The following is a 24,311-nucleotide window of genomic DNA, read 5'->3' on the forward strand; positions in this document are numbered from 1 at the left end:
CCAATCATGCATAAGTATATTAAATGCACTTTTGAGGATTGCTTAGGGCCCCATTTACTCTTCTGTGTATCACAAAGAAGCCGGAAACTCAGAGTTGCTTCAGCATGCTTGTTGTGTGAGGGGTTAGGGCACTGCAGTGTCTGCTGCAGAACAGCCTGGGGCTCTGGCCCTTGAAGCTAGCAGATCACAGGAGACACCCAGTGAGATGCTGTGCTTTTGTGCAGCTGGCTTGACGGCAGCATGGTTCCGTTGGGCCATAGAGCATTAACACCAAATGGATTTCTAATGATAAATCCACAAGCTCGGTGAGGGAACCTGCTTGAGTGGCTCTTCCACTGCTCCACTCTTCCTTCAACCAAAAGTGTGTGAGGCCTCGGCTCCACTGTTTGTACCTCAACTGAGTCATTATCTTCCGCATCTCTCCGGCCTGGGGGGAATTGACAGTTGGCAACTTACTGTATATACTTGTTCATAAGGCAAATTTTTTTAGTAAAAAAGAGAAGCACCAGAGAATGGGGTTGGCTTATGAACGGGGAAGGAGGAGAGGTGGGACACAGCCCCTCCCCCCAACAGAGGGAGCAAGGAGAGGCAGCAGAGCCAGAAGGGAAGAGGCAGGGCCAAAGTCTCTCCGCTTCTGGCCACGCTGCTCTCCCCCCAGCCTCCAAAGCAGCTGCAGCTCCGGGGCTGGCAGGCTGCAGCTGTGCCGCTCGGCCCCGCCCTCCAGAGCAGACTGTGGCCATGCCACCCGGCCCGCCGGAGCTCGGTGCGGCCTTGCCACCAGGCCCAGCCTGCTGGAGCATGCTGCAGCCGAGCCACCAGGCCCAGCTCGCTGGAACATGCTGTGGCCGCGCCGCCCGGTCTGGCCTGCTGGAGCAGGCTGCAGCCATGCTGCCCAGCCTGTCAGAGCAGCTACAGCCCGGCCAGAGACATCCTCCCCTGGCCCTCCACAGATAAGGTGGGAAGGGATGGGATGAGGAGAGTGTGGGGGTCCCAGGTTAGGGGTGGGGTCATAGGGGTGGTCACAGGGGTTACTCCCCTGACTCCCAGCTTCTCCCCACCAGTTGCTGTCCCAGCCCAGCTGGCACGCCAGGACACTTTTTGTTTACTTAGGTTTACCTCCGTGCCTGCAGACACTCGAGGTAAACAAACCATCTCGGCCCACCAGCGGCTTATCCTGATGGCTCAGGAGCCAAGTTTGCTGACCCCTGAATTATAGGGTTATAAAAAATTTCCATTTTTACTTATCCATCTTGGGGGGGAGGGGGGTCAGCTTATAAACAAACCGGCTTATGATCGAGTATATACGGTACATCCTGAATCCAGCATCTGTTTTTACCTTCTGGCCCAGAGCATTAAATGGTAGCTAAAAATTCCATCCCTTCATTGTTTAGTATTCAGCTTCTTGTGATTTCCTGATTGTTTATTCTCCAGCTTCTGTGGAATCTTCCAGGATGTAGACAAGATCTGCATTTTTAATGTAAAAATTGCACATGGATTTTTTTTACGTAAACTTTTCTGGCCTTCTTAATACAACCTTTAAGATTTCTATCTGTTGAACGCGTGATGGAAGACTGTGTATCCAGGGTGTCCAACTCTTGGAAAGACTCAAATCCCACTTTTATGGTCGATGGACTGGGGTGTAACTTTAGTGCTGGTCACTAACCACCATGCATGATGGCTCTCTCATTGATGTCAAAGATTTAATGGTAGACCATGGCCCTTAGGTAACAGCTAAATATTCAGCGATTATTGTTATGTATGTATTCAGTATATGTTGTATTCATCATTACTCAATGAGAAAAATTACCACCACTATTTTTTTTACTTTTTCTACCTTTCCCATCCTTCTCTTGTTTTTTTTCTTGTTCTTCCTCTGCGTTTTCCTTCCTATAGCAACACCAAATTCTAGTCCCCTGTGCTTCATGCTAATCCCCATTCCATCTACTAACATGATTGCTAATGAAATGGTTCACATTGACATTAAAGTCCAGTAATGACCCTTCAAATTTAAACATCCTAGGGGGCAGAGGAATTCACACCCTTTATCTCTTGAGTCATTATTTCAGGCTTTTTGTATCAGGTAGACAGCACTTTATTGGCTGTACTTGGGTCACATCTTGAAGGTTTTCTTCACAACTATGAGAGCAAGCATTTTTTTTTAAATTAGATTCAATTCTACAGAAACCAAATATTTTATGTGGTTTCACATAAATACCTCAAGCAGGCTAAATCTACCCATAAAAAGATGTACATGTGACACCTGAGATATAGACAGTGCTGCTTTAAAATAAAGGTACCTCAATAGAAATCTAAATATTTTTGCTAGGTAACATTAATCTTTCTTTTAGGTGTTCCTCCCAGGTTGAACTTCAGGGCCATCCCCTCTCCCCTTGCTACAATTGTGTGTATAAAACATATCCATTCTGAACTTGACCTGAGGCACTGTTACGGAATTGCTAGGTTTAGAGAACTATTCATATGTTGCCATTTATCACAGTGTTTCTATAACCTACATTTTCTCAACCAGTCAGAGAGCTCAGAAAATGAACTGTCTGCAGGAGCATCCTTATAACTTCTCACTAAAGCCTGGAAGTGTAGGCGCTAGCAGCATTCTGCTAAGGATAGAACAGAGCTCCCTCTTGAACCTACCTGGATCACATAGCTCCTATGCATACAGTCCAGGGGTCAAGAAGGTCTGGTTAGGGATTCCAGCTTTCAATGTGGAGTGGCTGCATTTGAGCTGGCGTGCTATAGTCCTCCCTTTCTACTCAGGAAGTAGGGAGTTCATGCCATGTTTAACTATAGTTGAAGCAGACGTTCTTTATTCACCCATTCAAAAAAGACCCTCAAACGGCAATATTGAAGATTATTAAAAGGTTTCTCTCAAACTGCAAGGAGACCTCTATTTTAGTGAGGATATAGAGTTATTAAATGTTTTCAGCTCACTTTCTGTAATCCCCTAAAGATACCACTAAAATCATGTCTGTTTAATGGCTGCATGGCTTGTCAACTCCTGAGATGATCTTAGCAATGGAATGCAGCTGGACTTCATAAATTGGAAACCACCCAAAGGTTAAATAATACTTTGGAATGTTACCTGTTCACAGTTGCTTGCAAAACTGGGTTTGTACACCAGATGCCAAAAAAAGGAAAAACCTCAGTTTCCTAATTAAAGAGGCAAGTAGATACCTCAACACAAACAAAAGGAAGCAACTTTTGTAATGAAATACTTAAGATTTCAGTGTGGAACTAGCAGGTATTCTTAATGGTAATAAGCTAAAATAACGGATTCATTTGTACTTGCATTTTATTGGTTTAAAAAGACCCATTTGAAAGCGTGAAGGAATAATTTGGGTTTATTTACTGTAAATTTTCTAGCTTTTTTTACTTGTGTATTTGTAGCCATGTTGGTCTCAGGATACTGGAGAGGCCAGGAGGGTGAAGTAATGTCTTTTATTCCAGTGGTTTTCAAACTGTGGGTACCCAGTACTGGATCACAGAATGTAAAGCACTGAGTCACGGCGGTTCTGGTCAGCACCATAGTTGTTGGGGCATTTAATTCAGGAAAGTTCTTTCCTGAACCCCCACTTCTGACCTTCAAATAACCCCTTCCCCCCACAATCTCTCCAAGCTCATCATCAGAAGCAAGCTCCCCGCTGACCAGGACACACCAACTCTCAAAGCAGCACCAGACCCTGCCAGAACAGCAGATGCAAAACCTGCAGTTATATCTCCACTGCAACAAGGATCAATAGTCCATACAACATACCTTTCAAGATCCCTGGATCCCACACATGCCTATCCCAACATGTAGTGTACCTTACCTAGTGCACTCAATGCCACAACAACTACTTTTACCTTAGAACTACCAGGATTGTCAAGTCTCACCCTCCAACCCCCCATGATTTTACTGGAGACTTCTGGGAGGTCTCAGGACATATTTATTGCCTAGGCACCACAGGAAAAAAAATTAGTGGGTGCTTAGCACTCACCAGCAACCATTTCCCTTGGGCTTCGGCCCCGGGTAGTGGGGCTCAGGATACGGCTTCAGCCCCAGGCCCCAGCAAGTCTAACACCAGCCATGGCAACCCCATTAAAATGGGGTTGAGACCCACTTTGGGGTCCCGATCCACAGTTTGAGAACTGCTGGTTCAGATTATAGATCTGGCTAGTTACAACAAATGAATGTGCTGCAGCTCCGAGTCTCACATATTTCTACAAGTTAAAGCCCATGCCAAGTGATGGAATCTGTCCAAAACAATTATTCATAAGAAAACACATGGAGTGCTATATAAGGCCCTTATCCTTGCAAGAACATACTCCCTGGGTTGGCATTTCTTTGGCTTATAGTATTCCATGGACACAGAGATAAGCCAGAACCAGGTTGATGCCTTTGTTGGCTTGCCTACCTCTATTATATAGTACTGCTTACTTTGATTTGTACAGTGGTAATGTATGATTTAGGGCATGGTGTCCTGCCACTGCTTAGAGGAACCTTATCTAGAAGATATCAGTTTTTTTATTTAATTATATTAAAATAATTGGTATAGTCCTACAACAAAACACTCAATTCACTGAGACTTTGTTTGGACAGGGAATAAGTATTTTTAAACATTTCGAGTTTGCAGTGAGATTTTGTGCAGTTTGACACCTTCTGAACCTTGCCAGTGTCTAAATTGGATGTTTTGATTGAATTCAAAAAGCAGAAAGAAGGAAAGCAGAGCTGTTAGTCAATGACATATTACAAGTGGCTTTCCAGAAGTTGAAATGAATCTTTAAGTACTTCTCTGCAATTTTTATTCTGCTGAGCAGAGAAGTTACTTAATAATAATAATCAGAAAATGGGGAGGGGGGATCTCTAGTTGTGTAGTGAAGAAGCATATGCCATATGTTCTGGTTTGACTGGGTGCTGATTTTATCTTGCATGGTTGTACAATAATGATTGATAGTGTGCGATGTAAAATCTTATAGCTTGGGGCTGTACTTTGTCTGTTTTGTGTGATTTACTGCTTAGAGAAGAAAGCTTGAAAGAACTACTTGGAAATAAGCAGATCAACGTTACTGTCTTCTCAAAAAGATGAACATAGATATTAGATAATCCGAAATGGGATGTTGATTGAGTTGCTGTTTAATCTTTTTAGTGCTAAATAGTTATGTGGCTTTTGTCAGGGCTTGTATTCAGTATTTTCAGGCAATGAATGACTTCGGTCTGCCATCTTCTATTGGACAGTGCACATGCTTGTGAATTGATGTATATCTGCCAACATGAGTAGGGGCAAAACACACTATTCGGAGGCACCAGAACATAATGCAAACAGACATTTGTTCAATCCCTAAATCTCTTAGAAATTTGCTTTCACAAAGTTATAAAATCAGTGTTTGGAGTTCAGAGAGTGTTGTATATTTCCACCTATTATCCTGAGTCAGTTTGTTTTACAGACTTCAGCTGTTAACAGAAGTGGATAGTGGTATCTCTCTACTGCAGACAATAAGGAAAGATCTACAAAATAGACTGTACCTCAGTGAAGCCGTGCAACTCATATTGTACCCTATAGGCCATAAGTGAAGTCATGACTTGACTAAGCTGTAGTGTGGATTTTGATTTACTGGAGAGAGAGAGAGAGAGAGAGAGTCTGAAAGAGTGATGGTTCAGTTGGATTATCTGTTCAAGGAGAGTTGAATAAAGCAAATATTCTGAAATTAAACAGAACAGTTACTGTGAAACCTAGAATTATTATTGTCTTCTATTCACATCTCATGGCTAGATGGTTAGTGTCTAATTGGTTCACATATTGGTGACTGGTTAATTCGTGGATTAGTCGTCCATCCCAGCATAGTTAGTATAACCAGGGCCGCCGAGAGCGGGTTTGGGCCCCGGTGAAAAAAAATTTTCGGGCCCCCCAGCAAGGGCGGATCGGCTAAACAGGGCCGACGAGGGGGGTGGGGAGGGAGCCGGGCCCCGGTAAGGCAACGGGGGTGGGGTGGGGGGAGGGGAGGAGAAGAGAAGAGAAGCCAGGCCCTGGTAATTTGTACCGGCTTCCCCCCCCTCGTCAGCCCTGAGTATAACTATCAATACTACTGGTTTGAACTAAAAGAAGAATTTCTTACTGCACAACCAGAAACAATTGAGAAATATGTTGACTATGGGATCATTTTTTTCTGTGCTGCTGTACAGACGATTACCAGATTTTGGATTTTTCTTCGTTTCATCAAGCCCTTGAGGAACAATAAATCTGAAAAATGACCCTGCCTGGTTTTAGTAGTGGGGGTCTTGTCACAGTTTACAATCCAGAGTAGGCTTACTGAAACTGATAGCGCTAGGTAATTATCAGCTGCCTTTTAAAAGTAACTCATCTTGATGAACAGCTGGTGAATTTACAATCATTTGTAAGACTATTGTGGGAAATATCCACACGTTATCCAATGGAAGGCAAAAAGGCTTTCAATTTGTGGTTTTTTTTTTTTTTAGCTGAGCAATTCCATTTCCAAAGTAAGTAGTGCAGATTCTTTCGAATGCTCCTTGGATCATGTTTTGGTAGCTGAATGCAGGTAAACAATTTAAAGAACTGGAAATGTAATTAAGATGAACTTCTTGAAAGGCTTTTCTAGCATTTCTTTACACTAATTGGATATGAATGAGTAAGTTGGCTAAAACAACAAATATAAAAGAAACCCGCTTGGATTCACAGTGTGGAGTGCTTAGGCATGTTTCTGAAGATGGCTGGAGACTCCACAGTTCAGGCACCTGTTGTCAGATAAGTGTTAATGGATGGGAGCCTGGGAGGGGTTGAAGTAACTGTTTACTGACAGCACACAGAAACGTCAAGTAACAAGATGACCTGACCAGGCATTCTCTTACACAACAGCTGAAGACACGGCAAAGAGAGATTCTTGATTAGCTAGGGTAGTTCAGATTTAGGAAGATGAATGACTAAGTTGTTTAGGGAGAAAGAGTGTAAGTTTTTAAAAGTCTTGGTGCTTGGGTAACAGATTTTTTAAAATTGTATTTCTTCATGGTATCCATTTTTCCCATTTTAGTAACCCTAAACAAAAGTAATTGAGAAATTATATATAGAAGTGCTATTGCATGTCCAAATAATTCTGGAATATCATTCAGAGTACTTCAGATGCTAACGGTGCTTCATTTTGTTTTCTTCCTTGGTTTGTAATGAACAGCTTGCCTGTGTGTGTTCACACGCATGCTCCACCACCCACTGCTATATGGAATATCTCATCTTCTCGTGTGTGTTTTCCCCTCTACACCTCCCCCCACCACCACTGTCTGAACTAGTGCAACCTATCCTTACCTGACTGAAAAGAGGTCCTGAGTTCTTCTGTTTCCAAATGTCTATTGCCCAATGTGTGTGGTTAGCAGACAGCTGTGGTGTATTTATTTGTAGGCAGCCATAGCTTATTAGTTCTTTTGCCCAGAATCCTCTGATTATTTTTGTCAGGAATGTGCTTAGCGGTGTTAAGAGTGTTTGTCAGTTAACAGCTTTTTTCAGAGCCTGCAGGGAGGTACACACATTGTATTGTTTAAGTATCACTTAAAAAAATAGAAAAGTGGTATCTTAAAATACATATATTTATAGAATTCAGATGACACATCCTTGCCCACCTTCTTCCCCAAAGCCACCTCATAATAAGCATTGTAAGGTAAAGTGGAGCTTTTGAGCTCTACCTCTTGTTAGTGTGTCTTTGAATACTTTTAGTGCAGTTATCGAGCACACAACACTGGTCTTGTTTTTTGTATTCACTAGAATAAATAGTATGTTTTTATTTATCTCATATTGGAAAAAGAGATCATGTGTCTAAAAGATATACATTACTATACTATATTTCAGCAAGGCCAGTACGAGGTGAGAAGAATAGGTGACAGCAGTCATCAACCATTTGCTTGAAGCCATAATGGCATTATAGCCATATAGCAAGTTTTGAAACATTGTAAAAATAGATTGTGGTCCAGCTCCTGTACATGCTGTGACAAGATGGCCAATGTTAGTATGGTGGGTCCTGCACTTTTCTTGGCAGGGCTAGGATGCTACCCCTTGCCCCTGCTCTTGGGGCACCAAGGGCCCCACTAGCGGCCCAGGGAGGTGGTAAAGAAGGGAAGCAGGGGAGGGTTCTGAGTTTGCTCCTCACTCTGAGCCCTAGCCCCTCTCAACCCCTGTGGGTTCTTACCCTCTTTCCCCTTGGGTGGGTACCTTCAATCCTTAGATACTGGGGGCAGGGTCTCCTTTACTTCAGTTCTCTGATCTTTCAGGTCTCACAACACATCTCCAAGCCCCAGTCCTCTCTCCTTCTCCCTGACTGCCTGAAGCAGGGGGTTTTATTAGGTTCCTGACAGGGCCTTAATTGATTGCAGGTGCTCCAATTAACCTATAGCCACTCTCCCTAGTCTCCAGGGAACCCTGCCTTAATTAGCCTTGGGCTTATATATTTCCCCTCTAGCACTCTACCACTGCTCCCAGGCCATTCTGTATCACAATGCAGATTAACAAGAAGCTTAACAAGAAAGCATTTCCACCATCTCCTTTTTAAATACAGGTTTATTTGTATTGCACAATCCATTATAAATGTAGGAGTTTGTACTTCTGGAAACTGGAAAATGGAAGTGGGGAAAGTATATTCTGTTTAATGGGTTCAGTGGCATTTCTCTATTTGTTTTTGTAATGTGATAACTTTTGAATGCTGCATCTGATCAAGTCCAAAATTTCAGGGAATGCCCTAGGAATCATTCAGCAGAACCCTATTTTAGTGAAAATATGAAGGAGAGAAAAACAACCCTAATGAGGGGCACACAGTGCCCCAGGTATCTGGTTAGCACACACAGAGCTTCAGCCACCTTTGTAATTGTCTATAGATCAAAGATGGCAACAATTAACATCTTCCAGCATATCACCCTCCAGCTCCGCTTAGTTTTACTCAGCCTCCTAATACAGTTTAAAAAAAAAATTGACACACTGAAGGACTTCTTTCTGAGCCAGAAAAGGGGAGAGAAAAAAAACGATGGGGGAAGAAGGGAATGGGGATGCTCAGAGAGCCCCTGGCATGGTTGGGGGAGAATGGAGGATGCAGCCATGGGAGAAATGGGGGGTGAACACAGAAACAAAAGCTGTGGCAGTGGGAGAGAATGGAGAGCCCTGCTGTTGGGGACCTGGGGTGCATACTGAGTGGGGACTGGGTGTGGCATACAGAACCCCTGGTGGTGGAACAATGGGGATCCCTGGTGTGGCGGGAAAGAGGGCTATGAAGGGGCACCCAGAGAACTGCAGTGGGGGGGAGCGTCAGGGACAATTGTATGGGCGATGAGGGGGACAGAGACCCCTGGTGTGGGGGAAGGGGAGGTGCACAGGGTCCCTAGCATGAGGGTGGAGGTTGCAAGGGGTCCCTGAAATAGAAGTAGATGGTAGGGTGGCATACAGAGAGCTTGGGGAGGGGGGTATGCAAAGAGCCGCTGGTGTGTGTAGTGTGCTTAGCCTACAGAAGCAACAAAGTGTGCAACTTCTAGTAAAGCATATTCTAAAACAAAGAGTTGCTTTTGGATGTCAGGTATTGCTTAAGAGTTACAGAAAATAAACCAGAAGACGTTATTCTCCATTTGCTATGGAGTAAGTTAAGCTTACATCACCCACAGAGTGTCAAAGCCGTGTAAACTGTGCTGCTCACTGAAATGCCTTAAAGCGCAAAGATTAATTTCTTTTGCATCTTTGACAAGCAGATGCTTTGTAAATTTTTTGGGGGGAAATGTTGCTAAAGGGCTGAAAGTGTCAGAATAATTATGTGCTGTGGAAAAGCCTGGGAAATGGGTGCTACTCCTGAATTTGCTTCTGGACATGTTTACTCTGAGCAAAAGTGTTAGGTTTTTTTTCCTTGTTTTGCAGTGAGGAGAGCTACAATGTCACAGATTATTCCTTGAGGGACCAGCTGTTGGTTGAACAATGTGACAGTGAGGAGCTGAATTCCTCACCCGTAAAGAACAGTTCCACTATGCTGTACTCTCGGCAGAGCTCTACAAGTCACCTCTTCAGATTAACTGTCCTTAGCAACCACGCAGGAGAGAAGGTGGAGATGCTACTGGGGACTGAGACTCAGTAAGTAGATAACTAAAAACTTCTCCAACTCTCCTTCCCTCTCCTCCCATTCGAGGCATTTTTCTCTTAGCTAGGGTGCTGGAGCATAGAGTCCTTTCATTCTACTCTGTTGTTTGTTCAGCAAGTCTAAAAAACATAGTAGAGTCCCCAGACAGCATCTTGATAACAGGCCTCAACTGTAGTGGTCAAAGTAACAAAACAAAATGGAACTGCTGTCAAACCCAGATATCTCAGGACAGTGTAAGCCGTTACACCTCCTGCACTGGACAGTAGGGCTGGGCCAGAAGCTGTTTTCCCATCCTGTGACAAATTTTGTGATTTCAAAAAATTTCCCATTCTACATTGAGGTTTTTTTGTGGAGGAAAAAAAAAAAAACAGACTGAGAGAGACCCACACCAGAATAGCTAATAGTCTGAATCAGGAACTTGAACCTGCTTTTCCCACATCCTAGCTGAGTGCCCTAACCACTGGGCTATCAACTATTACAGGATTCAGCTGTTGCTTTCTGACTCTGATGAAACTGACCCTTTCCCACCAAAAATTTTGGTTTCAGTGAAACAGCATTTTCAATTCCAGACCCACTCTAGTAGACAATGTACTGGTCAAATATAATAACTTAACTTGTTCATCTTACAGTAGAAGTAAGCTGCATATTATTAACTCATATAAGATTTTAAAAGTATGTACAATATGTGATTTGCTTATGGTTTTTAAGTGTTGGATTCACTATTTATTATAATTTTATAATGGGTTGGAGCAAAATGGCATGGAAACAAAGAATACGCAAAATTCTACCCATAACAGTTAAGGGAGCTGTTATAGTGGCACTTGAATTTGCCTCCTGGGGAAATTTGTATATTTCTCTCATATGTATCAAATGAATTCCACGCCAGGTTCTGTACAGGTAGTTTTTTTTTTTTAATCTTTTTCCAATCAGAATATCTGTTCTTTGAACTGATTAAGCTCACATAATTACGTCTCACTAGTCAGATCAGTAACTTGACTGGAGCCAGGGTAAACTAAAACAAGATGAAGAAATTATATAGATGCTCCTGTGCTCTGAATGTGTATGCAAATTTACTAATTATATAATGTTAACCCATCTCAAGATAGAGCCCATATTTAAAGAGCAATACGAATGTTAGCCTGGGATATTACGTGACATCTGTACATTACAAAAATCTGTGGAGTGCATTAGAGACAATTTCTGCACCAGCATAAGAGAACTTTGTTGCAAACGTCTCCATACTTGAGATAATGGTAATATGTAGCTATCTGCAGTTTTGCACTAGCATAATTAATTGCAGGCTGTTAGGTTCTGTGGAGATCTATGACTAGAGTATAGGATGACTACTTTCGGTGGTATGGTTTAGCAGCTGGAAAGGTGTGTGATTAGGGCTGTTTGCCTCTGGTATGTGTATGTTTGAAGGGTTTGGTAACTGGGAAAAGGGAACTGACTTATGGCAGGACCTTTCTTTGGACAATGCACACTCCTTTCCATTGCCCTCTTTCCTTCTTCTTTGCCACAGACTTTTTCCCCAGCGTCTACACACAAACCAGCTGCAGCCTTCAATATACTCAATAAGCCCAGCTGACTCTCTGCTCAATATCAGTGGATCATTCTGATAGCCAGATTCCCTCTAAATTGCACCAAATCTTTCTAATCCAGAAGAGTGTCCCAGCTCTCAACACCCCAGTGTGCTATTATACACACTCGGTTCAATTGGCCAACTATTGGGTACTGCACTGAAGCCCAGGAAGGCAACTGCTGTTCTGTACTTGCAGCTCAGGAGGCTATATATGAAAATCTGGCTGTGGGTATATCAGCTGGGCCTCAATGTACTCTGTGGTGCACTGGATCCAAATTCTATGGCAAGCACTCTTCAGTTCCACAGGAAAGTTAATTGAGCTTAATGTGTTGATTTCCCTCCCCTCCCCTCCCCCCCATCATACATTGTTGAGTCCTATTTGGAAGTGCAATAACATCTATGGAACCCCTGTAAAAGAGGGAGAGGTTTTCCCAATAAGGCTAGATGCCTAGGGTCCCTGTGGAGACAGTATCCACATGTGTAAGCTGGTTAAAGCTCTCTGAGAGCAGGCTTCTTGCTATTGTCACTTCAAATGAGGGAGCAGGGTCTTGAGAGTGAAGCCACAGGGGGGGCCCTTTATCATAGTGTGCCAAGGGCCCCAGATTGCCTTAATCAGCCTTGCATGCTTCACAGGTGGTCCCTGACTATCTCCACTCTCCCTGCAGCCCTGTTCAGATCTCCCAGTCACATGTTTCGCATCTCTGGTGGGAGTGAGCTCTGCTCAGCACCCACAGCTCAGCCCAAGACTGTCACCCGCACCAGAGCGCACTCTTTTAAAAATAGGCAAGGGCAGTTCTGACAAGCCAGGAGAATTGTTGTCCTGCTTTCTGTCTCCTTCTGTGGGCCCAGGGCAGGAGAATGTGCAACTTATGCACTTCCCCTTGTGGTGAGAGCAGCATAGAAAGAGGAAGCTGCAGACAGATCCCAGCAGGGCAAAAAGAACAAAATGTCAGGTACCTGACTGCATCCAAAGGATAGATTTCATGGCCAGAACATGGAATTCTGCAGGTGTTAAATTCAGTGAACAAGGAATTGTAGAGTGTGTAAGGCCCTGTGTATATAAGTCACTGCATCTGGCTGCTTTACCAAAGCAGAATCTTTCAGAATGGTCATCGAAGGCTCAGGTGAAATATCACTTACAAAAAGTTTTCATGACAGTTCAAAGGGAGAAGTATTTTCCTTATTTTCAGTCCTGCAACTTTCAACATCAAACTTACCCAGGTAATTTTCCACTGACTGCAGCTTTATGTCCTTTTAAATGATGCCAAAATGTATATACTGTATTAAATGGAGATTAACTAAATCTGGCTAGGTGATGGTGGCCATTGTACATGCAAACAATTTTATGCAGGGTGTTTGGCCTCTTAAAACTAATTTTTACTGCCTCTTCCTCAATATCACAACCCCGATTTACCTGATCTTATCAGTCTTTGAACAGTTGCCATTTCTCCAGCTGAGCACATCGATCAGACTTGCTCAAGAGCGATTGAGGACAGAATGGTTTGTTACTCCTGCTCTTAGGGGAGGGCTAAGGTTTGAACATTAAGGGAAAACGCTAATGAGGGGTAATAGCTCTGTCTTCCTCTGGATAAATGCAACACCTCACTGTCTCTTCTTTCAGAAGCATGAAAGAGTCAAATAAATATTGAAACAAAAAATACCACTATGTTTTAAACCATGGGTCATGCATTCTTCTAGTGATGACAGCCCAGCAGTTAAGTATAGGAGGTTACTTTATGTCAAACTCATTGTTCAAAAGTTATAAGTGATTTTTGCCAAACCTCTCTGGCCACAAAACAGGATCTAACAGTGAAATTAATTTTAAACTAGCATACCTCAAACCCACCACACTGTTGCTGATGTAGACTGTGGTGAGTTGGCCTCTCAGTGAATTTAGCAAATAAAAAAAGACGTACATATCTTAGCAGTAAAGTCATTCTGAGGATACAAATGTTGGCTGTTAAATATTTCATCTATCTAAAGCAGGGGCTCTCAAACTGGGGGTTGTGACCCCTCAGAGGGTTGTGAGGTTATTACGTGGGGGTTGCGAGCTCTCAGCCTCCACCTCCAAGCCCCCGCTTTACCTCCAGCATTTATAAAAGTGTTAAATATAAACAAATGTTTTTAATTTATAAGGGGGGGTCACACTGACAGGCTTACTGTGTGAAAGGGGTCACCAATACAAAAGTTTGAGAACCACTGATCTAAGGGCTTGTGTACATGAACATTTTTTGCCACAAGCTGAGGTGTGAATCTACTCTGCACTAGTCTGCCATGCACTAACTGTCCATGTGGACCCTACGAATGTGCACTAACAATTTGTTAGTGTGCTTTGATCAATCCCACTTTGCAGTGGGAGAAAATTAAAGTAAGCTCCACGTAGAAAGTTAGTATGAGGCAAGCTAGTATGGGGTAGAGTTGCACCCCAGCCTGCTGTGAACTAAATGTATACAAGCCTTTAGGTAAAATCTAGGCACAATCTGAATATTGTTCATGAATGATGTTTTGTCACAGGTCTTCAGGGTTTCCTGGACAGTTTAAAGACAGAAGGTGGATGAATATGAAATAGAATTAAATTAGAGAAAAGGGGATATTAAAAAGAGGAAAAAATAAAATATGGAGATGGATGGAGTGAGTGAGGCGAAAGGGAGAAGAAGATAAGTGTCAAATGACACACAAATGGGGAAGTTAGTGTATTCAAGAAAGAAGCATAAATAAAATTATACTTCATTGGCAGACATCAATCTCCATGCTTTGGGGAAAGATATGTGATGGATATTTTGTGCACTTATGTTAATATGGATATTACTGCCCATTCTGGATTAAAAATTGGGTTGGAGATGAAAACAGAATTCACTAGAATTTATGCACAGCCTTCTGGCTAATGGGGGCAGGGCCTACCAGCCATCAAATCCCTGTTTTATTTTCAGATTTATCCCTTGAAAAATGGTTACGTGTTGGCAGCTATATAGATGGAGCTGGGCTCCATTTATCCTGCAGCAGAGAAGGGCAGTGGTTGCTCATAAATCATTCCCCTACTTTAAGAAATGAGACAGTTAAGTTTGAGTTAGAGGAGACCCAAAGAACCATCTTGCTGGCCTTCTCCAAAATCCTTAGTGTGGTCATAGATTCATGGAGGCACCATGGCCCACAGGATAGAACCCAAGATTGGCAGTCACGAGACCCGAGTTTTGTTTTTTGCTCTGCTTCTGACTTTGTAATGTGATCTTGGGTCAGTTGCCCCTTTGTGTCAGAGTTTACCATCTGTGAAGTGCATATAACCCTTTCCCACCTTAGTAAGGCACTTCGAGATGTGTCTACTTTTAGGTGGGTGAAAACTGCCATAAAATGGTGAGGTGGTAATGGTGGTGTTTAATTATCGCAGTGGATATGAGTGAGTTATGTTATGGACTTCAGGGGCACAGTCCAAGGTGCTAAACCCAGCTGATAGGAGTCAGTTTTCATAGTGAGATGTGGGTGAATCACACCACTTAAAACAATTTTCTTATATGTTCTGTAAAACACTTATGTATATGAAATATTTTTTTGCATTGTCAAAAACTTCCACTCCTGTTTGCTATAGGTTAATCTACTATCATTAACTCATTTTTATAGAGAAAGACTTTTAAAAACCATACATCCAAAGTAGGCAGCTTTTGTCTTATATAGTCCTGTCATGAAAGGATCGAGTAATTGTATATCCCTGCATTTTATGACTAAACCATACAGCATACTCATTTCACTGAGTCAGTGTAAACAAACTCCTTTGTGGATGTTTATTCACTAATTATACTTCAGTTTCGTGAACAGCCTTAATAATGCATGTGATCGTATTTGTTGTGTTGATTCTGAAATATGTTAGAGGTGTGCTAAGTCCTTGAAGCCAAGCCTGAGCCCCCCAACAGTTCATGTAGGTGTTCTGATGTCTCACATGAGGAGGTGTTTCAGGAAGGAGCTGTGTTAGATCACGAGCCATAAACTCAGAATAAATAGAGCTTTTTTAACAGCCTGTAGTTCATGGATATAGTTTTTAAGAGAATAAATATATGACAAATAGTAGTAATATTTTGTAGCTGATTTCCAGCCCAGACTAAAACTTTACCTAGTGCTGGGAAAACACATTCAGTCCTAAGAGTCAGGGATGCAGAGGTGGATTAGGGGTTTGTGGGGCTTTGGGTCAGAGCAAGTGGAGGCCCCTTCCCACCCCCACTCCTGCCGGGGAAATGGGGTCGGGACGCGGGGCAGGAATGCTGGATGGCAAGCCCTGCTCCCTGACCACATGCCCTGGCAGGAGTGCCAGGTGGAGCAGGGCAAGCCCCCATGCTCCGGTCCCGATCCCCGGCAGGAGGGGGGGTGCCCTAGTTGACATGGGCCCCGTTGGCCCGGTGGCTAACCCGCCACTGCAGGGATGTACCACCATCAGTGATGCAGTGGTTACTTGCTCTTAACTCCTTCTTCATTGGTCTTGTGTGCTAGGGGGACAAGGGAGTGAATGAGGTAGAATCCTGGGTACTGAAAAAACTGGAGCATCTGTTGTGAGGTACCACAGTGTTTGTATGAGATCTTGGTGCCAAGAAATCAAAATGGCTGTGCCATGAAGATTATCAACTCCCCAGTCACTGAAACAATGGCATAGCTCTAGTTATGAAGACAGGTACTCAATACCGTTACTAGCAGAAGTTACTTCAGACTCTGATGCAGTAAGAGAGCAGGAATAGAGTTAGAAGAGGAGGAAAAAATGCCATAATCAAAACACATTTGCATATCAAACTAGTATGTTCTGAAATAGAACCTGGTCACAAATGGAGCATTCTGATTTGATGTCAGTAATTTTATACCCATATCAAGAGCCCCCACTGAATATTTAAATATGACTTTGCAGTCTGTGTTCTATAAGCAGCAAAAAAATATGCCAGGCAGTACGTCTTGTGGTGGAGAGAAGGGTGAGGTACGATATGGGTATGTCTTGCCGGCAGCTGGGAGTGAGCCAGTCCAGGTAGACAGACTCCTGCTAGCAAGGCTCAAGTTAGCATACTAATAATAGCCATGTGGATGTTGCAGTTGGGGCTGGAGCTAGCATGAGTCTGTCTACCCTAGCTGGGAAGCTTGCTCCAAATCCCAGTGTAGGGACAAAGCCTGTTTGTCTTGGGTGGTTTAAGGAGTGCGATGGGAAGCCGAGGTGTGCAGTAACTCCAGGAATACACTGGTTATCATGCCTCAAGGCCTAAAACAATTGCCTGAGGTGATTGAACAGTTTGGCAGCAGCTGTACTTGCTTCTAAAATGGAGAAGAATCACTGTGGGGGAGGGGTGGCTTATGCAGGTCTTTGTATTGTGCTTTTCCTGCCAGGAGACTCTGAGGGATTGACTAGAAGTGTTTCTCAACCTTTTTGATACTAGGGACAGGCTTGCTGCCTTCCTAAACTGTGTCAGGGAGATCTCAGGGACCGGCTCTTGAGAAACATTGGAGTAGGGCATTTATAAATGGAAAACTCATTTGGTATTTCCCAGACACAAGGGAATTTCCAGTCAGAGGGCCAGATCCTTAGCTTATGTAAGTCAATGTAACTCCATTGAAACCTATGGAGCCATGCCGATTTACACAACTTACATAATGTTTGAGTACTTACAGAATCCATCCAGCAATCCATTGCAAACTGCAAATATTTATTCGTCTTAATTTATTGGCTAATTACTTGTGACTTCTTCAGTACGAAATGTAAACAGATGCTTTTCAGCATACAATACAATAGGGAAAATCCAGATTTTCTGTTTTTGTTCAGATTGTGTTCACGGGGGAGAGAAATTTCAAAGTTCATATATACTCAGTTGTCATATCCATCTATCTGTCTGCAGTATCTGCCCTGGCCACTTGTGGTCATTAAAAATATCCTAGCACTTTTTGCAGCAGTAAGTGTATTAACCCTGGTCAAATTCCACCTTGAGTAATCTTTCTACTTAAAATCACCTTTCATTGGAATATATTCTATTCTCACTTCCTGTCCTTGGCATTATCTACTATTGATGATTGCTGTTAAGTGATTGCTCTCTTTCACAAATGCTTTGTTTCACCTGTGTCACTGTAATACAGTGGTAGGCAAAGTCATTTGTACATGTATCTAGTAAAGTTTTCAACCCAGTTTGGGGTGCTCATAGATTAAAGTTGATACTTAAATATAAAATTACTATCAATCTTTGTTATCTTGTGAATGTTTTATTTTTTATTATGACATAACAAAATTGATTAAAATTGTAAATGTAAAAGCACTTCATGTAGTTTTACATGCATTTTGGAAAGTTACAATTAATACAATTCCTCCCAGTTATTAGCTGTACGTATTGCAGGTTGCAGTACAGGGCACAAATGTGCCTGGATTAGAGGCCTGATCCAAAGCCCATTGAAGTCAAAGGCAGTCTAGGTCTACTCTCTCCAAGAGGAATATGCAAGCCAAAAAACCCACCTGAACAACCCTTTTGTGTGTATTCATCAAAATGAAACACGAATGCTTGCAGCTGACGTTGACAACAGAAATTACAACACAATATATTCAAAGTAGACAAGTGAATCTGAGCTATTTTTCAACTGGGATAAGTCTGCTGAATGCTAAGAATTATTAGTTGTTTGCAGGGTTGTGGCCATGTTGGTCCCAGGATACAGGGCCAGCTTTAGGACTTGCAGGGCCCGATTCCGCGGTCCAGGTCTTCGGCGGCACTTCGACGGCTGGGGGTCCGCTCTGTGTCTTCCGTGGCACTGAAGGACCCCCAGCCACCAAAATGCCGCCGAAGACCCCGGAGTGGACACACACACACCCCGGCCGCCGCCAAAATGCCACCAGAGCGGACTGCCGCCGGGTGAGCCTAAGGCGCGGGGCCCTCTTACCCGTGGGGCCCGATTCCGGGGAATCGGGAGAATCGGCCTAACCCCGGCCCTACCAGGATATGACAGAGACCAGGTAGGTGAGGAAATATCTTTTATTGAACCAGCTTCCGTTGGTGAACGACACAAGTCTTCAAGCTCCACACACAGCACTGAAGAAGAGCTCTGTGGAGCTCAAAGGCTTGTCTCTTTCACCAGCAGAAGTTGGTCCAATAAAAAATATTACCTCATCCACCTTGTGTGTCTCAAGAATTATCAGCATTCTTGATCAACATGCAGTAAATTATTTAGATTTAATTTTGTGATTTGTCTAGGAAGAAAAGGTGATTTCCCCTCCGCCCCCAGTAGTAATTGAAAATCCTTATAGAACGTTTCCTCTAACAACAAAGGGAGGCATGGTGAATGCAATCAGTAATAAGCCATCCAAGTAACCAATCCTTGAGACAATTTGATGAACACATTTTTTCTTTAACTTTTCTGCCTCCTTTCCTGCCTGTTGTTAATGATTTAATCAACATCAGGAAGTAAATTGACAGTCTTTTTATTAGGATAATTCCTTATATCAATGAGAAAATTCAGAGCAAAAATCTGTAGGGGAAGGCTGCAGGGAAGGACACAATCATATTAATTGCCATTCACCCATACTGATTTATCTTCACACAATTTGAGGAAAAAGCCATATAATCAGTCTAATTTGGTGTGACGTTATGAGTGTAATATAATATCTCATTGAAAGATGACAGGGCCAGAAAGAGTTAGTTAACTCACAGACTGACCTGACCTATAGCCAAACTTTAGAGACTGGTTAGGAAGATATGTAAATGAATAGAGCTTTGAAATGCAAGTCTGCATTGTTAGAGGTAGAAGGGTAGATGTTTGCTCAGGTCTTGTGAGGTAAGCAAACAAGTCTTGTCTATTATTATAGCTTTGATTCAAAGATCAAAAAAGGAATATTACATTTAGGAAGACACTCGAGTGAGATAGTATTATTGTCTATATGTCTCTTTGAAGGTTGTGATAACCTGTATCTGAACTGTTTAATGGATAAATTACCCTGTGCTAATTGCCAGGATGTTTGGGAGAAGGAGAGTTAAGCCTATTGTTTTCTCAGGCCAAAAGGCTGCTGGAAATATATAAAACCCCTGGGACACAATCCTCCATCTCAGATCTGCTTTGGGTTTCAAGAGGGGGAAACCTTAAGCCATAAGAATTGAGATCCCCAGTCACTGACTGGAGTCACCCTGAATATGGACATTGGACTATAACCTATGAACTATATCTAAAAAGGACTTTTGGCAACTACAAGCTCATCTCTGCTATGTATCTGAACCTCAAGAATTGAATTCAAATCTGTATGTATATTAATCTTTTAACCAACACTCACTCTCTTTTCTTTTTTTAATAAATTTTAGCTTAGTTAATAAGAATTGGCTATAAGCGTGTATTTGGGATAAGAGCTAAGTTATAATTGGACCTGGGTGTGTGGCTGATCCTTTGGGATTGGAACCTTTTCTTTTATATGATGAGATAAGATTTTCAGTAATCATCATCATATCTGACGTGTGTGTCTGGACAGAGGCCTGAGGCTGGGTACTTTAAGGGAACTGTGTTGTTTGGACTTCTGAGTAACAAGTGAGATACTATAGAAGCTGTTGTGTGCTCGCTTGGTAAACTAAGTATTGGAATATCCACCAGCGTTTGGGGTTTTGTCTGCCCCGTTTTGTGTGCAGTTCACCCTAATTGAGTGACCTCAGCTGGCTTCCACGGACAGCATTGTCACATTTGGGAACTGTATTGCAGATACTAAAAGTAGTAGTTATGAGTTATAATTTGCAGCTACTGACTGTTACGTTTAAAGGATTAATTAGATTGATAGGACTAATGTGTTTTAAGAAGAGGCAGAGCAAATGATTATCAACTTTTGCTATGCTGATTTTTTACTTGTGTCTATGTACTGTGTTTCTAAGTGGTGTGCACTGTTGAATCTTCCCATCCCTGCTATATTTCCCCATTTATGTTCTTTGTTATAATTTTTATTTGATTTAGACCTTATAAAGGCATCAAAATTACAAGGATATTTGCCTTTAAGCCATTAGGTTTATATCCCGCAGGGCTGGCTATACCATGTAGACAAAGCAAGGAGACATCTGGAGCACTAAAAGAGTTGACTGTTTACATTGGCAGCAGAACACAATTATTAGGGATGTTCCCAAAGCACGTCTTCTCCAAAGTACAGGACAGAGAGAAATACATATACAAGTCTTACGTTGCGGGGAAGGGCTATAGCCCCATACTCCATTCTACCACTTATGGCTTATTGCATGCTAGGAACATAGGCATTTTCCAGTGTCCAGTTGTGCCAAAAATGTAAATTGAGTTTTCTAATCAAAAATATAAAACCTTGATTTGTTTCACTGTCTCTTTAAATTGAAGAATTAGCCTAGTGGCACTGGGTATTTTTAACAATTTGATTTTGTGCAGATTTAAAAAAGAAAAAGGGTTGTATGCTAATACTTCTACACAAGGCTAGTTCATGGCTTTTCACAGCTCATGCAGTAATAATTTGGATAACCAAAGCTCTTTCAATCATGAAAGAAGAAGAAAACAAGTAAGCACTGTAGGGAGGGGATTTAGGTCAGAAAAATTAGGTCTAAAAATGCCTGAGAATGAGGAGGGAAGTGTAGGGTTCACTGTGTATCCCACCAAGCCAGGCCTCTACTCCTGTCACTGCACTTTCACCCTCCTGTGCACATATTGATAGTGGGAAGAAGTGACTTCTTTTGTGAAGTCTCTTGTTCCTTGAAAGATGGCCTTAACAATTCAGTCAGAGCTGCAACTTAAATCTCCATTTGGGAGGATGCCCCCCCCCCCCCCAAAAAAAAAAAAAAACTTAGGTCGTTTTGGCCATTTTCATAGCACATTAAATACAGTTTTGAGTTTAAATGCACGAAAATGCTACCAAAAATTTTAAGTGTTATGTCAGTACCATGGTCTAATTGTTTCAGATATTCTAAAGGAAACTAATAAAAGAGCTGGGGTATTGCATTACAGAAAGTGACTGTAATTGTAGCTGTGTCAGTCACAGGATATTAGAGACACAAGGTGGTGAGGTAATTAGCTCACCTACCTGGTCTCTTTCTGAAGTGACTAAAGCACATGACCAGGCACTAAGTTTTATTGCTTTTTGTTTGTTTTTCAAACTGAGAGGTAATGTGGACTGCTCTGAGTCCCATCCACTTGACAACACTGGTTTAAGTGTTGACACTGAGGACTGGGACTCCAGAGACCTGGATTCTATTCCTGGCTTGCTGACTTAACATCTTCTTGCTTAAGTTTACCCATCTGAAGAACTGGTATGATATTTCCTGCCTTGTGCAGCTTAATATTTGTAAAGTGCTTTTACGTTCTCTGATGAAGGATAGCATAAAGTGGTGGTGGCTATAATTCCTAGCATATGTCCAGAGAATAAGAGCATATAGTATCCTGGAAGGGTAAATAATATGCATTTATTTGAAAGCATGAATGTTTATTCATCCAAATAGGTTGGAGCACTAATAGCTCCAGTCTCTGAGATAACCAATTCATGTTTTAAAATCTCTAAGGAAATAATTTTTCAAAGGCAAATTAAATGTCAAGGGCCACATTTTCATACTCTCCCCAACTGCATTCATAAATACTGCAGGCACACCTGTTTGTGAAATTTCATATTTGCCTGTGCATGTTGGGTAATCAAGCAACCAAAAATGAGCAGAAAAGCAGGAAAAATTTCTGGTTTTATAAAGGTTGCAATTAAAGGCCCCCTTTCAAAATGAGTCCCGAAATTGTAAATAACACTGACCACAGTGACATAAACAATTCCTCTGCATCCTTAATTCCTTCTGAACCTTTTCCCTCATTGGTGTAGTAGAATATCAGTCTTGACTGTTGGTTAATATTTTAGCATCTTAGCATTTTATAAAATTAGGTCTAGACACAGACAATAGTACAATCCGCAGCTGTGGCAAATCACAGTCCTAATTTAAAATGTAACAGATTAGGAATAACAAAAAAATGATAGGATGTAATTCTTGTTCTCTTGTGACTGATTTGTAGAGTATTATTTACCACAACACTTGGAAGATATGGAAGTAGGATACAGCATTCTGTTAAACAGTAGTTGCTGTGTTGGAAGAACTTTGCATAGCCATGGGGGAGCAGTGATAGAGGTGGTCCTTGTTCTATTGGAACTGTTTCAGGGAGTGTTCTGCTTTAGACAACAGCAACAAGTAGTGTCTTGTTCTCTCTGGTACAAATCCCTGTGAGAGGCCATCTCTGAGATGCCATTAGCATCCAAGCTGCCCTCCACAAAAGTGAAAGATTTTATCTGTCTCAGTGGACAGTAAAGATGGGAGGGAACACATTAAAACATTAACCACACAATGCTCTGGGCATATTTGTGCTCGGAAAGTTTTACTCTTTTAGATTTGCTTTCAAAGTTTAGAATAACCCTGAAAGAAGCTATAGATCATTAATGATTCTTTAAAGACCTCATTACGTAATCAGAGGATGAGTCAAACTTGTTCTGGAATGACATGCTTCATGGCAAAAAATGTGTGCTTTTTTTAGTTGTTTGGGGGGGGGAGGGGTAGTAAAACTTTACTATTTTACTAATTTGTGTTCTTGACAATTACAGAATTACTTTGTTATATGGAACTAGTAAAAAACAAATACCAATCCCACAAAGTTTGGTGAGAGGAAGAATCCAGACAGGAATTTGATAGCCGTCTACACTCTCTTTTAAGACTGGATGCTAAAAGTGGAGAAAGCAAAGAAGGACAATATCTGCACTAAGCAGGCCAAACTGAATGGGTTAGAGATGCTTATAGGTGTAGAGAGCGCTGCGTTTCTAAATGGAATGCATTGTTGTTAATTCGAGGATGCACTTAATTTCTTAGCCACAGTTTGATTATGTCTGGCCATTTTGCTTGGGGCTTCAGCCCTGCAGGGGGGTCTGCCAGGGCTCAGGGCTTCAGCCCTGTTCCTGCTGAAGCCCCAAGACCCCCCTCCATCCCCCACCACCTCACTGCAAGGCAGAGGTCCCGAGCTCCTCCTCCCCAGTCTGGTAGGTGGAGAATTGGGGGAGGCTTGGGGTTATGCAAGCTGCACTTTAAAAGAGCCACATGTGGCTCACAAACCATGGTTTGGCTACACCTGGTATAGGAGATGGGAGAAATCACCAGGTGAGGGATACAGGTACCAGCTAGTTGTACCGGACACTTTGAAAAAGGAGATTCTGAGATTGTCATTATCTTAAAACTGCTGGATATTTTGAGGGTGCAAAAAACCTTAGTCAGGGGAAGGGAGAATTGGTATTAGGTAAAATGTGGGCAGGATGTAGAAATTGGTGCAAGAAATGTGATGCTTGCATTGCAAAAAAAGGGGTCCCCTAAAACTGGGAGAGCCCCTTTACAGCAATATTTTGTGGGGGCATCAATGGAACACATTGCCGCTGTTGTTCTTGGGCCCTTGTCTGAGAGAGAGGCCAGCAATCAATACTTGCTGGTAGCTATGGCTGCTTCACAAAATAGCCCGAGGCTTATCCAATAGGAAATCAAGGGGCTGTGACAGTAGCAGGGGTCCTAGTGAATGAATTCATCACCAGATTTGGGATCCCAAGTGAGTTATACACAGATCAAGGGAACAGGAGTACTTGTGGCACCTTAGAGACTAACAAATTTATTAGAGCATAAGCTTTCGTGGGCTACAGCCCACT

General features: G+C 42.3%; 1 protein-coding gene across 2 annotated transcripts in view; it reads left to right on the forward strand.

Annotated features, from left to right (window-relative positions):
- Positions 1 to 24,311, forward strand: part of ARHGEF26 (Rho guanine nucleotide exchange factor 26) — a 101,984-nt gene that overhangs the window by 68,873 nt on the left and 8,800 nt on the right. For both annotated transcript variants that reach the window (XM_034781271.1, XM_034781272.1), the window contains exon 12: positions 9,885 to 10,094. In XM_034781271.1, coding sequence (XP_034637162.1) covers positions 9,885 to 10,094 — 210 coding nt within the window. The remainder of the gene's footprint in view (positions 1 to 9,884; positions 10,095 to 24,311) is intronic.

This window comes from Trachemys scripta, chromosome 9 (assembly GCF_013100865.1).
Source record: "Trachemys scripta elegans isolate TJP31775 chromosome 9, CAS_Tse_1.0, whole genome shotgun sequence".
In the NCBI taxonomy this organism is placed as follows: domain Eukaryota; kingdom Metazoa; phylum Chordata; order Testudines; family Emydidae; genus Trachemys; species Trachemys scripta.